The following is a 15,640-nucleotide window of genomic DNA, read 5'->3' as shown; positions in this document are numbered from 1 at the left end:
TTTAACTGTTGCAATGCTTTTCACTGAAAAATTATTGAATACTTTTAACTGAAAAATAAAGGAAGAAGAAATGCTAATTCAACATTTCCCAAAAGTAGAATAATAGCATGAATGTGCTTAATAGCCTAATACCTAGGTTTGGAAACTCTTTTTTTTTTTTTTTTTTAACTTTCATTTTGAAATAATTTCAGACTGACAGAAAAGTTGCAAAAATAGTACTAAAAATAGTACGTAATCTTCACCCAGATTACTCAAATGTTAACATTTTATCACATTTGCTTGTTTAGTCTTTCTCTAGTTTTTCTGACCTGAACAAGTAAACTGCAAACATGATGTCCTTTTACCCCTAAGTACTTTAATGTATATTTCCTAAAAGAGAAAAACATTCTCCTTTTAACTATTATCAAATCAGAAAATTAACACTGATAAAATACTATCTAATTTGGTACTATATTCTTTTAATGTAATTGGTTAAGCAACCTTGATGAAATTCACTAACCTGTCTGAGCTTCAGTGTCATCAGTAATACAATGTGAATAATAAATCCCAAATGGTTGTTATGAGTAATAAATGAGTCAATGAATGCTAACTATAAGCCGTGAGTGTAAAACAGATGTTTATTATTATTCTTAGCAATATTTAGTAGTATGCTCATTTTTAAAGTGCTTAATTTCTCAGAGTGTGGGTTTCACTATTTATAAAGTAAGGAGATGAGGCTATTAGGGCCAAGAATTCAAATACCTTTGGGGACCAAGCAGACAACATTAAATGTGTGAAGCTGGCAAGTATAAGAAAATCTGGAGAGACAGTTATTGTGGCAAATTGGAAAGAGCATGCCGATAGGCATTCAAATTTACATTAAGAACAAAACAAAACAAGGTAAAACAAAACGAACTGTGCTGTTCAAACAAATTCTATAGGCCTAACGTGGCCCTCTGAATCTCTTGGAGAAACTGCAATCCCCGGCCTAGATGACCTCTAGATTCCTTCTAGCTCCAAAGTTCTATATAATTATGCTACATAATTATGCTGCAGTACTTTTTTTTTTTTTAAGGAAAGAACATATTTGAACCACATAAATAAAAAGGTAGTACATAAGAAAAACTAATGTAACAATTTATGTAACTACCTAACATATGAGCATGCTCTTATATCTAAAACAAAAAATAAAAAGGTAACATTGGTACTACAAATACATATTTGACAAGTGTGCATTAAAGAATTCTCTAATATAGGGTGAGATGTCACTATATGTGTAGTAGAAAGGTTAAAATTAAAAACAAAAACAAGGCTGGGTGCTGTGGCTCACGCCTGTAATCCCAGCACTTTGGGAGGCCGAGGCGGGCGGATCACAAGGTCAGGAGATCAAGACCATCCTGGCTAACATAGTGAAACCTCATCTCTACTAAAAATACAAAAAAAAAAAAAAAAAAATTAGCTGGGCATGGCGGCAGGCACCTATAGTCCCAGCTACTCAGGAGGCTGAGGCAGGAGAATGGCGTGAACCTGGGAGGAGGAGCTTGCAGTGAGCAGAGATCGCGCCACTGTACTCCAGCCTGGGCGACAGAGTGAGACTCCATCTCAAAAAAAAAAAAAAAAAAAAGAATTCTCTGATATAAACCTATTTAAAATGTGGAGAATACTTTTTCAAGATACAGAAAACAATTGTTATGATAGGCATACCCACAATTCTTATAAAAACATGCTTGCAAGGATAAATCCACCTGAGCACTCATTTCTCAGATATACTAACGCTATAAAATTGTTAAGCACTGAATATTGCCACCTACTTTTGCAGTGTTTGAGTTTCAACACTGATTGGTATGAATTCTGAATTACACAATTAATTACTGTTATTTTTCAGTCTTTCTGCCATGTTGCATATAGAAGGCATGTATTTAATATGAATACTTAAAACAGCAACATTATTTGTAGCAAAGTCACTTCCCTGTGTTCATTTTTCCTTTAAAGGCACTGTATTTAGAAAATAGTTATTACAACAAACAGTGCTTTGGAAGATCTGAAACTCCAAATCAATGTGCTCTATCAACCATAAGTAGATCTAAGAAGCCCTGACTGAAAAGAACAGAAATGTAAAAAGCTGATACATTTAAAGATTATAAAATTGGTTTATTGTAAAAGCAATTCAAGAACACCCAGTTAAAATCTTATCCCAATGCTACCCAATACAACCAAGAAGCAGTTAAGTACTTTTACATTAGGAACGAGGACATAAAACAAGAGACCACATCAAGGCTGTGATTCAAACTCAAAAAGGGAAAGGACTCTTTCGTCTCCTTCAGGTCAGTACAGAGGGCATCATAAGATCAAAGCACTGTGCCAGGTATCACAGTACGCTGCAGTACTTTTAAATAGGGCAATTTAAATAATGTAATATCTTTTTAAGACTAATTTTAAGGTGGGACATTGTGGCTCGCACCTGTAATCCCATCACTTTGGGAGGTTGAGGTGGGAGGATACCTTGATCCCAGGAGTTCAATACCACCCTGGAATAATAGGGAGATCCTGTCTGCACAAAAATTAAAAAATTAGTGGGGCATGGTAGACCATGCTTGTAGTCCCAGCTACTCAGAAGGCTGAGGTGGGAAACTCACTTGAGCCCAGGAATTTCACGGTGCAGTGAGCTCTGATTGTGCTACTGCACTCCAGTGTGGGTGAAGACAGCATTACCCTGTCTGAAAAAAAGAGACTAGTTTTAGCTTATAATAAAGAGGCTCAGAACAGTAAAATAAAACCAGAACTGTCTAAACTAAACTTAAGCACAACCTTCACTAGATTATAAGACTATCCTCGAGGATTTACTAAACAAACAAAATTATGAAAAGAGATCCCAATGAAAACCAGAGAGAAGAAACAGGATACATGAATTCCTGCAACATGGTACAGATGTCACAAATACTACTCGAGGATAGTTTTGTTTTGTTTTGTTTAAAGTAACAATGGATGGAGGAGAGAAACAGACAATTCCAAAAGGAAGAAATGTATGACGGATAAGTAAATGAAAATGATTTCAATTTCTCAAATAACCAAATAACTGAAAATTAAGAGTAAGATCCATTTTTGTCCTTCCAATTGACAAATTTTTATTATGCCCCATTCATCACATTTAACTGGCAATCTTATTTGAATCATCAGGTAATGCAAATAACATAAATATTCATAAAGTAAAATGTCAGCTCCTACTACTGATAATCCGAAGTATGTCCTTTGTTTTTCTATTTCTTTTTTCTTCTTTTTAAATGTTTTCTATATAAAAATATAGAAAAACATAAAACAAAGTAAAATGCATCTACAATTATACACCTTTTTATAAGCTGTCTATAAAATAAGAAGTGATAATCCTAAGGCAGTCTTTACTCCAACCTCAATTGACTCCAACATACCCAGCCCTACTAGCTTTCTGGGTACATATAAACATATTATAAATAATCCTTTTATAAAATTTTTAAATTACTTACAAAAATGAGAGAATACATCATCTAAACCAATGTATAGAAGATAAGCAAAGGTTTGTTTTAAGGATAATACCTTCTATTAGAGAAAAGGTACTGTAAAATAGGTACCCTCCTACACGGATTTCTACTGATTATAGAAATGTATCATTCTGTGCACCCTTTTGGAGGCCAATTTGGTAATATATAAGAAAATCTTGAAAATATTTAAAATCTTTGATCCAATAATTCTACTCCAAGAGATTTATCATTAGGAAATTATCAAATGTATATTGGATATATACAAACATTCACATTTAAAAATGTTCATCATGGCCGGGCGCGGTGGCTCAAGCCTGTAATCCCAGCACTTTGGGAGGCCGAGACGGGAGGATCACGAGGTCAGAAGATCGAGACCATCCTGGCTAACACGGTGAAACCCCGTCTCTACTAAAAAATACAAAAAACTAGCCGGGCGAGGTGGCGGGCACCTGTAGTCCCAGCTACTCGGGAGGCTGAGGCAGGAGAATGGCGTAAACCCGGGAGGCGGAGCTTGCAGTGAGCTGAGATCCGGCCACTGCACTCCAGCCCGGGCGACAGAGCCAGACTCCGTCTCAAAAAAAAAAAAAAAAAAATACAAAAAACTAGCCGGGCGAGGTGGCGGGCGCCTGTAGTCCCAGCTACTCGGGAGGCTGAGGCAGGAGAATGGCGTAAACCCAGGAGGCGGAGCTTGCAGTGAGCTGAGATCCGGCCACTGCACTCCAGCCTGGGTGACACAGCGAGACTCCGTCTCAAAAAAAAAAAAAAAGTTCATCATTAAATGTCTTACAATAGGGCAATTTGTAGATACAGTATGTAACATCCTTACGCTGGATCATCAGGCAACTATTAAAAACCATGTATTTTGAAAATAGTTTTACATGGAGAAATGCTCAATATAATGGTCAATGAAAAATGAAGGGCCGGGCGCGGTGGCTCAAGCCTGTAATCCCAGCACTTTGGGAGGCCGAGACGGGCGGATCACGAGGTCAGGAGATCAAGACCATCCTGGCTAACACGGTGAAACCCCGTCTCTACTAAAAAAAAAAATACAAAAAACTAGCCAGGCGAGGTGGCGGGCGCCTGTAGTCCCAGCTACTTGGGAGGCTGAGGCAGGAGAATAGCGTGAACCCAGGAGGGGGAGCTTGCAGTGACCTGAGATCCGGCCACTGCAGTCCAGCCTGGGCGACAGAGCAAGACTCCGTCTCAAAAAAAAAAAAAAAAAAGAAAAATGAAGAATACAAAATTATATAACATGAGGACATAAAACAAATACTACAGTTATATAGATCAATGTGGATGACTTTTTAAAACTTAATGTTGGTTAAAACAAAGCATGTCACAAAAGGTTACATACTGTATGATTCAACTTATATGAAAGTCAAAAACAGGCAAAACTACAAATAAATATATATTACACAAAAATCTGTAATAGGAAGGGACTTGGAAATAATGCCCCAATTACTTGCTAGTAGCTCTTCCCGTACTTTCTCAAGTGGGAAACGACTATAAAAAGACAGGGAGTAAACAAGAGTTGGCTCCAAAACCTGGAGGGAGCAGCTTTGTACAGGCGGTTGTCATCAGGGTTCTGGGACTTGGGCAAGCCTAGACAGCTCAATTTCAAATTAATTCCAAAGACCACATGAAGAATATCATTGAAAAAAAAATGCAGTATTATACCTATTTGTATTGGCAGAATCAATTATAAGTCTTAAAAAGAAAAAAAAAGCTTTCTGTAGAAAATCCAAATTGATCTTACATGGCTCCAGTTTTGGAGATAAGGCAAATATATTCTGCCTTGAGCATCCACATGTTTTCCGACTAAGATTTCCATATTTGCAGTTGGCTTCAAGAAGCAAATAGGCGGAGCAAAAGGGTGAGAATCCAAAATCCAGAAACGAATTGGTATGTTATATGTATTACCTATTTGAGACAAAAGAAACATATCTTCAAACAATAATAAAACACACACATTATACTTATGATATAGCTAGGTGGCATTTTAAGAAATGAGTAGGCTGGGTATGGTGGCTGAAGCCTGTAATCCCAGCACTTTGGGAGGCTGAGGTGAGCAGATCTCATGAGCCCAGGAGTTTGAGACCAGCCTAGGCAACATGGAGAAACTCCATCTCTACAAAAAATTTTAAAATTAGCTGGGTGTGGTGGCACACACCTACAGTCCCAGTTACTGGGGAGGCTGAGATGGGCGGATGACTTGAGCCCGGGAGGTCAAGTTTGCATTAAGCCATGATTGTGCCACTGCACTCTAGCCTGGGTGATGGAGTGACACCCTGTCTCAAAAAAAAAAAAAAAGAAAAGAAATAAGTAGTCTAGTCAGGTTTACATATAAAGGATTAATGTTAATCGAGGCCTATTCCTCCCATTTCATCCACATTCACATTGGAAATATGTTCCTTTTAGAGCACTGGTACAACACTTGAGTAAGTTTAATTACAGATCACAAGGTCAGGAGATGGACACCATTCTGGCTAACACGGTGAAACCCCATCTCTACTAAATACACAAAAATTAGCTGGGTGTGGTGGCAGGCGCCTGTAGTCCCAGCTACTCGGGAGGCTGAGGCAGGAGAATGGCATGAACCTGGGAGGCGGAGCTTGCAGTGAGCTGAGATTGCGCCACTGCACTCCAGCCTAGGTGACAATGGGAGACTCCGTCTCAAACAAAACAAAACAAAACAAAACAACGCCCAAATCATCCACCCTGCCTCTCAAAAAAAAAAAAAAAAAAAAATCAAATTTTCAAAAATGTTTACTAATATAGCCAAAGTGGCAGCCCAAATCCTGATAAGAGTTGCTTCCTACATTAATCACTACACATTAAAGAAAAGGAAAGAAATGTCTATTGAAGGCCAGGCGTGATGGCTCACGTCTGTCATCCCAGCACTTCGAGGTGGATGGATCACTTGAGGTCAGGAGTTCGAGACCAGCCTGACCAACATGATGAAACCCCGTCTCTACTAAAAATTCAAAATGTTAACCGGGCATGGTGGCAAGCACTTGTAATCCCAGATACTTGGAAGGCTGAGGCACGAGAATCGCCTGAACCCAGGAGGCGGAGGCTGCAGTGAACCAAGATTGCGCCATTGTACTCCAGCCAGGGTGACAGCCCAAGACTCTGTCTCAAAAAACAAAACAAAAAATGTCTATTGAAAGTATTCCCCTGGTTGATCAAGGATCTGCCTCCACCAATACCCCTCCCCAGCAGTATTCATGCATTTTAACAGCCCATGACTAGCAAAGCAATTGGTGACTCAGATTCCTGTGTCTAAATGGTAAGATTTCACTACTAGTTCACTAGTCTCTTCTTCCTTCCCTCTTTCCCATCAGCAAATACCTTGACTTCTACCCTGCACATCTAGCTTTTAGTAATTCAGCACTGAAGAGTCCAAACTCCTGACACAAAGTCCTCAGATTTAAAGGAATTATATCATGAGAAGGTAACTTAAGTTGGATGTAAACAAAGTTTAGATAGGTGTGATCTTAAGACAATACATTGCTAGGCCAAAATGTGCGGACAGCTTGAGTCCAGGACTTTAAGACCAGCCTGCGCAACAAAGCAAGACCCTGGTGTGGTAGTGCATATCTGTAGTCCTAGCTACTCAGGAGGCTGAGGCAGGAAGAATGCTTAAGCCCAGAAATTTGAGGTTACAGATAGCTATGATCACGCCACTGCACTCTAGCCTAGGAAACAGAGCAACACCCTCTCTCTTAAAAGAAAAAGAAGATTATATACATCTCTAAAAAATGAGTGTTTGAAGAAAAAGTATCATTATGTCTTTTTTTTTTTTTTTTTTTTTTGAGACAGTCTCACTCTATCGCCCAGGCTGGAGTGCAGTGGCACAGTCTCGGCTCACTGCAACCTCCGCCTCCTGGGTTCAAGCAATTCTCTGCCTCAGCCTCCCAAGTAGCTGAGATTACAGGCACCCGCCATCACACCCAGCTAATATTTTGTATTTTTAGTAGAGATGGGGTTTCACCATCTTGGCCAGGCTAGTCTTGAACTCCTGATCTTGTAATCCGCCCACCTCAGCCTCCCAAAGTGCTGGGATTACAGGCGTGAGCCACCGCGCCCAGCCAATTATGTCTTAACACAATGTTGGCTGTATAAGAAATAATACCAAAAATTTCTAGAGATAAATATAAGGTAATATTAACAGAAGTTTCATGTAGATGGGAGGTTAGATACAGGCTTTACTTCATCCCTTCCCAAATGTTTAAATTTTTTTTAGCATAAGCATGTATAATCATTGCACTAATAAAACTAATTAACTAAAAGAGAGTAATAGAGGCAGACAAGGCCGGGCACAGTGGCTTACACCTGTAATCCCAGTACTTTGGGAGGCAGAGGTGGGCAGATCACCAGAGGCTGGGAGTTCAAGACCAGCCTGACCAACATGGAGAAACCCCGTCTCTACTAAAAATACAAAATTAGCTGGGCATGGTGGTGCATACCTGTAATCCCAGCTACTCAGGAGACTGAGGCAGGAGAATAGCTTGAACCCAGGAGGTTGCAGTGAGCCGAGATCACGCCATTGCACTCCAGCCTAGGCAACAAGAGTGAAACTCCATTTCCAAAAAAAAAAAAAAACCAAAAAACATAAAGGCAGACAAATAATAATGGCCACATTTACTGAGCATTTACTATATGCCAGGCACTATGCCAAGAGTTTTACTTACTGTAATTCGTTTAAGCCTTACAATTCTGAGGTGGGCTCTAGTATTGGCCCATTTTACAGATGAGAAAGATAATATACATTCTGACCTTCTGATCAGCAGGAAATAACTAGCGTGCATTCACATTGAGTTGATACAATTCCAAAGCAAACGAAAAGTATAATGCAGAAAAAAAAAGGTGGGGGGTGCACCTGAGGAAGACCCCAGCATAAGAATCAATGACATAACTCAATGACTGCAGGACAGGCATAGTGCCAGTGAGCAGGATTTTATGGTATTCAGATAACCTTTCTTCCCTCATGTTACCTCCCTACTCTGTATTAGAAACTGAAATGCTACTAAGCAGTAGTTCATTTAAATTCACAAGCTCCTCTGTTAATATGCAACTACCCTTGAAAACACTGGGTGGGTTAAGAGTTGACCTTTATCTCTCAGAATGAATCACCTTCATCAGTTTCCTTCCTTCTTCCTCTCCCTTCCTCCTTTCCCTAATACCCTTCCCTTTCCTTTCTTTTCAACATCTAACCAAGATAAATTCAGAATACAACTTAAGAGGAACAGGTCTGAGTAAAATTCTCTACGCAGCCAGGAAACAGTCTGAAAGCTTGGCAGGGAAAAGCAAGGAAAGAAAAGAAAAATCAACTCTATGCCTGTTCTGCCTACCTCACTCTGCAATCTCTGCATGGATCCCATGGCTAGCTGCATTCATCTCCATCCATTCTCCTATGCATAAAAACAAAATGAATTCCTACGTATTTCCTGAGTGCCTATTATTGCAAAAGGAGGTATCATGGTGGGACATACACAGACACAGAACAAAACATGAGTGCATCTCTAGCAACAAGTCATCACTGGGGGTGGGGAGTGGGGAATTAAGGGGGTTTGTGATAATCCAGGAGCTCACAAAGAAGCACCTACTTTGAAAGAATTCCCCCCAAATGCAGCTTCCTAGGGTCTTTTGGGCAATGTATTCTCATTGTACAATGCTGAACTCTTTTTAGGAGAGCGAAGTTATGCTGCTGTCTCCCTATTTGGTTTCCAAATCTTTCTCAGCCCCCCTTTCAGTGTATCTTTAATGCCCCAGTAAGCCACTTATTCCTAAGCCCTTCAGTCAATAATCAAACTAACTCAACTATTCAACAAATACCAAAAAATTTCCTTTAAGCACATAACTGTATATTAGTGATTATAGATGTTATTCTTCCTGGGATTATTTGCATTTCAAAAGAACGTGAACTTTTTTTTTTTTTTTTTGAGACTGAGTCTCACTCCGTCACCCAGGCTAGAGTGCAGTGGCATGATCTCGGCTCACTGCAACCTCTGCCTCCCGAGTTCAAGAGATTCCCATGCCTCAGCCTTCTGAGTAGTTGGGATTACAGGCCGTGCCATTAGGCCTAATTTTTGTATTTTTAGTAGAGACGGGATTTCACCATGTTGGCCAGGCTGGTCTCGAAATCCTGACCTCAAGTGATCTGCCCACCTAGGCCTCCCAAAGTGCTGGGATTACAGGCATGAGCCACCACACCCAGCAAGAACAGTGAATTTCTAATAGTGAAACTTCAGGCACCACTTCAGAGAAATATTTGGAAACAAAGATTCACTGGTGTTCTTAAAATCATACTATATATAAGCAATCTCTTGTGATTCTTATCTGAAAGGTTAGTCCTTGTTGAACACAGGAGAAGTAGGTCTGGAAACATGGGAAGAGTTAAGTATAAGAAAAGTCAGTGATTTGTTTTCCTTTATTTTTGGGCAAACACTTAGCTATTTTAAACTGCTAGGTCACTCTAAAATGTGTTCCTTTCTTTGAGCTTTCATGACCTCTTGTGTTGTAAAATTTTCCTATTGGAGTCTGAGTTTCAGGCTAACACTAGCTGTGTGATCTTAGGTAAATCAGACCAGGCTAAGATTCAGTTTCATCTATGGAATGGAGATAATGTTATATCACATAGAGAGGAAAGGAGGGGAACAAAATATAGATGTAGAAGAAAAAAGTAACTCTCCCCAAGGGCAGGCCTATGTCTGTCTTGCTTTCCTTCGTACCCTGGAGCCTACCAGAGCAGTGGGCACACAGTTGACAATAAGTATTTGTTGAATTGAACTGAACTTGTTGACATTAATATAGGCTTTCCTTGACTGGAACAGATCCAGTAAGGTTCTGTATAGGTCATATATCTGTAACAATACTTTAAGAATGTTATGGCATAAACAAATGTAAGTTATTAAATGAACTGGTCTTTTAGAAAACTCACGTTTTTTCAACTTCCACACTTACCCTGATACATCACAGGAATTGTGCCAGTAAAATTCAGCAGGTCTTTCTGGGAACTATCTTTAAAAACTAGAAGAAAAAAAAAAGCCCCAAAATGTGCAATCAGAAAGAGAAAGAACTGTAGTAAAGTATGTAAGTGTGCACGTGTGTGCTCATGAATACACACACAAATACACACACAATCTCTAAACTAGGAATCGGTAAATCTGTCAACAAGAGGAAATGATTAGATGTTGTTTACTTAGAAAGCAGTAACGGTAGCTGAAAGAATACAGGCCTTTGATACTGAAATCCCAAGTTCTAGGGCCACCTTCCCCACTTAGAGGAATGTGACTTTTGGTGACTTTAATCGTCTTTGATCTTCAGTTTCATCATTTATAAAATAAAGATAATAAGACTGCCTTACCAAGTTGTCATAACGATCGTATGACAGAATGTGAAAACTTTTAAGAAGTACTATAATATTTGGGGCCATTATTAAATAATTGTCACATGTCAGTTGCAAAGTGGTTCTACTCCTCTCACCTCGGGGTCAACACCTACCTCCACTACGCCCCCTGTCAGCAGGAAGAAGCCAGAGTGATCAACGGCCTTTTCCCATTTTCATTAGCCAACACCTTAAGATTAAGGTGTTTTAAAAACCCAAAGGGAGGATTGAAATTGCCTTTGCAAAATGATGACTGAGACAGCGAAAGAGATCTAACCTAACCAACTCCATCTTCCTTCTAAACTTTAAGCTGTCCTTGTTCTTTCCTGGGCATAGGCTGAACTCACTTTGGAAAGAACTTAATTTATAATTTATAGTTTAAAACAAAGACAATAACAGCCCTTTTGCAAAACAAACTTCCTTCTTGCCTGGGGACTAGACTGCCCTTGTAGGACTAACAAATTAGCCACAAAATTAAAAATTATGGTTTATGGCCGGGCATGGTGGCTCACACCTGTAACCCCAGCACTTTGGGAGGCCAAGGCAGGTGGATTACTTGAGGTCAGAAGTTCAAGACCAGCTTGGGCAACATGATGAAACCCCATCTCTACAAAAATACAAAAATTAGCCGGGTGTGGTGGGTCCGAGCTGCTTGGGAGGCTGAGGCAGGAGAATAACTTGAAGCCAGGAGGCAGAGGTTGCAGTGAGCCAAGATTGCGCCACTGCACTCCAGACTGGGCAACACAGTGAGACTCTGTCTCAGAAAAATAAATAAAGTAAAATAAAATAAAAATTATGGTTTAGTAATCATGCACTTGGAGGCTTACAAGATTCTGGTCCTCCCTAAACTGCTCCTAAGATCAGCGCTTATTTTGCAGGCCGTACACTTGACAGATCAGCTGGCACCACCCAGATTGATAAACTGGCTCATCTGATCTTGTGACCCCAACCTAGGAAGTGACTTAGAGCAAGAGGACAACTTCAACTTCCCATGATTTCATCTTCTACCTAACCAATCAGCACTCCTGGCTCACTGGCTTCCCCCACCCACCAAGCTGTCATTAAAAACTGATCTCAGAATGCTCAGGGAGACTGATTTGAGTAACAGTAAAATTCCAGGTCTGGCACAGTGGCTCATGCCTGTAATCCTAGCACTTTGGGAGGCCGAAGTGGGTGGATCACTTGAGGTCAGGAGTTCAAGACCAGCGTGGCCAACATGGTGAAACCTCGTCTCTACTAAAAATACAAAAATTAGCAGGGCATGGTGGCATGCACCTGTAGTTCCAGCTACTGGAGAGGCTGACGCATGAGAATTGCTTGAACCCAGGAGGGGGAGGCTGCAGTGAGCTGAGATCATGCCACTGCACTTCAGCCTGGGCAACAGACAGTGACTACGTCTCAAACAAACAAACCAACCAACCTCCAGTCTCCCGCAAAAAACAAACGGACAAAAAATTATCACATGTAACAAAATCATTTATAGTCACTTTTAGAATCAGAAGAAAAACTGCCAGCATTGCTTTCTAAAGCAACCTGTTAGATCAATAATTACTTTCCTTGGTTTCTCTAATTCCATTATTCTCAACCTTTTTTCAACATTCATATCTCTGAAATTTCAACTTTCCCATCAATAACTGGGACACACTGATAGAGAATCAATGCCCTAATCTCAGGATTGAGTACAGAAAACACTATCTCTGGTCTCAAACAATCAAACTATCTTGGAGTGCAGTCCTTTTAGTACTTCAGTAGCTGTATTATTTGAGCAGATGAAGAACAAATTTTAAATAGATTTCATAACCTATTAGAAAGCAGCAAGAGGAAACCAGGCTGTGTTAGTCTATTCACGTTCCGGTAACAAAATACCATTGACTGGGTGGCTTATAAACAGCAAAATTTATTTGTCACAGTCTAGAGGCTGGAAAGTTTGAGGCCAAGGTGCTAGCAGATTTGGTGTCTGGTGAGGGCCTGCTTCCTGGTATATATGCAGCTGTCTTTTTGTTGTGTCCTAACATGGTGGGAAGGGCGAGGTGGACGAAGCAAGGAGTCTCTCTCAGGGCTTTTTTTTTGTTTAATGGAGTCTCGCTGTGTTGCCCAGGCAGGCTGGAGTGCAGTGGCACAATCTCAGCTTACTGCAACCTCCGCCTCCCAGGTTCAAGCAATTCTCCTGCGTCAGCCTCCCTGGTAGTTGGGATTACAGGCACCCACCACCATGCGCGGCTAATTTTCTTGTATTTTTAGTAGAGATAGGGTTTCACTATGTTGGCCAGTCTGGTCTCGAACTCCTGACCTCAATTGATACACCCACCTCGGCCTCCCAAAGTGCTGTGATTACAGGTGTGAGTCGCTGCGCCCAGCCATGGGCTCTTTTAAGAAGACACCAGTCTCATTCATGAGGGCCCAAAGGCCCCCCTCCTAATACCATCACCTTGTGGGTTAGGATTTCAGCATATGAACTTGCAGGGACACAAACATTCAGACCATAGCACAGGCTGATACAGAAAACCCAAGGGCCAAGAGTATACGTCAGTATAAGTGTTTACCTTGAATTACATGAAGGAAAGGTAACAATGAATGAAGGGACCACTAGCAAAAACTAAATAGAAACAGGAGTGGAATAGGGTTTGTTACTCAAGGACATAGAACCACCTAGAAATAGGGTAGAGAAACTACTAGTATGAATATTCATTGTCTAAGCAAAATATTTAAAAAGCCAAAATAGAAGTGACTGTGATGCGTTACTGTCATTGTCTTCAGTAAAAAATGTACATTGACAATATTAATCCTATAATTTGAGGGTTTAATGGCATTAGAGCTTTCTCTAGACAGGGAAATGAGAATCAGAAGTAATTGACACAATAAAGCATCAAACTATATGGTGAAGAAAGACATTGTATAAGAGTAAGCAAAAATTCTAAATAGATTTGATAACCTGTTAGAAAGGGGAAAGAAGGCCAGGCGCAGTGGCTCACGCCTGTATTCGCAACACTTCGGGAGGCCGAGGCGGGCGGATCACTTGAGGTCAGGAGTTGGAGACGAGCCTGGCCAACATGGTGAAACCCTGTCTCTACTAAAAATACAAAAAATTAGCTGGGCTTGGTGGTGCAAGCCTATAATCCCAGCTACTCAGGAGGCTGAGACAGGAGAACTGCTTGAACCCGGGAGGTGGAGGTTGTGAAAGAAATTAGGCACATTCCTCAGCCCCGGGCTCAACACAAACAGGCCCAGTACAAACACCATATATCTCTCAACTTCCTGAGCCCAGTACAAACACATCCCACCATATATCTCTCAATTTCCTGAGCCCAGTACAAACACCACCTGGAAAATCCCCGATAAGGACACAGCCGTTTGAGGTTTTACTGAAAGCGCGGGAACCAATAGAAAAACTACTGAATGTATAACTTAAAATGTAAACCAATTGTAATGCTGTAACCAAAAGAATTCCCTTGTTCCTCTGTAACTTTACGTATCCTATTTATATCGGGCTATAAAAAGCAAGCACTCGCATTGTTCGGGACCCTCTTGTATGCTGTGGAATGGAGGGACCAAGTTCGAACTTGCAGTAAAAGATCCTTGCCGCTTGGCTTTGACTCTGGACTCTGGTGGTCTTCTTTGGGGAACAAACGGTCTGGGCATTACAGTTGCAGTGAGCCAAGATGGCGCCACTGTACTCCAGCCTGGGCAACAGGAGCAAAACTCCGTCTCAAAAAAAAAAAAAAAAAAAAATAGAGGAAAGAGACAACAGAGTGCAAGACAGACATGAGTACAAACCCCAACTCCATCCCTTACTAGCTGTGTAATCTTGAGCAAGCTATTTAAACTCCTGGAGTCTCAGTTTATCTGCAAAATAAAGACAATAATACCACACAGCTTTGGTTGTAAAAAAAATGTTTAAGATAATATAGACAGGCCAGGCGCAGTGACTCACACCTGCAATCCCAGCACTTTGGGAGGGTGAGGCAGGTGACTCACTTGAAGTCAGGAGTTCGAGACCAGTCTGGCCAACATGGTGAAACCCCCGTCTCTACTGAAAATACAAAAATTAACCAGGCATCACGGTGGGCACCTATAATCCCAGCTACTTGTGGGGAAAAGAAAGAGATCAGACTGGTACTGTGTCTATATAGAAAGAAGTAGACACAAGAGACTCCATTTTGTTCTGTATTTGAGATGCTGTTAATCTGTGACCTACCCCCAACCTTGTCCTTGCAAGAGACATGTGCTGCGGTGACTCAAGGTTTAACGGATTTGGGGCTGTGCAGGGTGTGCTTTGTTGAACAAGTGCCTGAAGGCAGTATGCTTGTGAAAAGTCATCACCATTCTCTTAATCTCAAGTACCTAGGGACACCTACACTGCCAAAGGTCACAGGGACCTCTGCCTAGGAAAGCTAGGTATTGTCTAAGGTTTCTCCCCATGTGATAGTCTGAAATATGCCCTCGTGGCAAGGGAAAGACCTGATCGTCCCCCAGTCTGACACCCGTGAAGGGTCTGTGCTGAGGAGGACTAGTACAAGAGGAAAGACGGCCTCTTGGCAGTTGAGATAGAGAAAAGCATCTGTCTCCTGCCCGTCCCTGGGTGGGGAACATCTCGGTGTAAAACCCGATTGTATGTTCTGTTTACTGAGAAAGGAGAAAACCACCTAAGGGCTGAAGGTGGCACGCGCTGGCGGCAATGCTGCTCTTTATGCACTAAAAAGGTTTATGGAGATGTTTGCATATGCATATCAAGGCACAGCACTTTTCCTTAAACTTA

At 40.9% G+C, this 15,640-nt stretch overlaps 1 protein-coding gene across 14 annotated transcripts in view; it reads right to left on the bottom strand.

Annotated features, from left to right (window-relative positions):
• UEVLD (UEV and lactate/malate dehyrogenase domains) overlaps nucleotides 1-15,640 on the bottom strand; it is a 70,459-nt gene that overhangs the window by 40,798 nt on the left and 14,021 nt on the right. For 6 of the 14 annotated variants that reach the window (XM_028833564.2, XM_028833566.2, XM_015114660.3 and 3 more), the window contains 2 exons: nucleotides 10,461-10,526; nucleotides 5,251-5,414 (listed from right to left, as the gene is read on the bottom strand). In XM_028833564.2, the coding sequence (XP_028689397.1) occupies nucleotides 5,251-5,414; nucleotides 10,461-10,526 (230 nt within the window). Of the gene's footprint in view, nucleotides 1-2,615; nucleotides 2,697-5,250; nucleotides 5,415-8,848; nucleotides 8,909-10,460; nucleotides 10,527-15,640 lie in introns of those variants that run through there. The other 8 variants (XM_028833565.2, XM_015114661.3, XM_015114664.3 and 5 more) reach the window with 4 other exon arrangements.

The sequence above is a fragment of the Macaca mulatta genome, chromosome 14 (assembly GCF_049350105.2).
Source record: "Macaca mulatta isolate MMU2019108-1 chromosome 14, T2T-MMU8v2.0, whole genome shotgun sequence".
NCBI classification, from domain to species: domain Eukaryota; kingdom Metazoa; phylum Chordata; class Mammalia; order Primates; family Cercopithecidae; genus Macaca; species Macaca mulatta.
The sequence above is the reverse complement of the archived record's forward strand: the minus strand, read 5'-3'. Positions and strand labels throughout refer to the sequence as shown.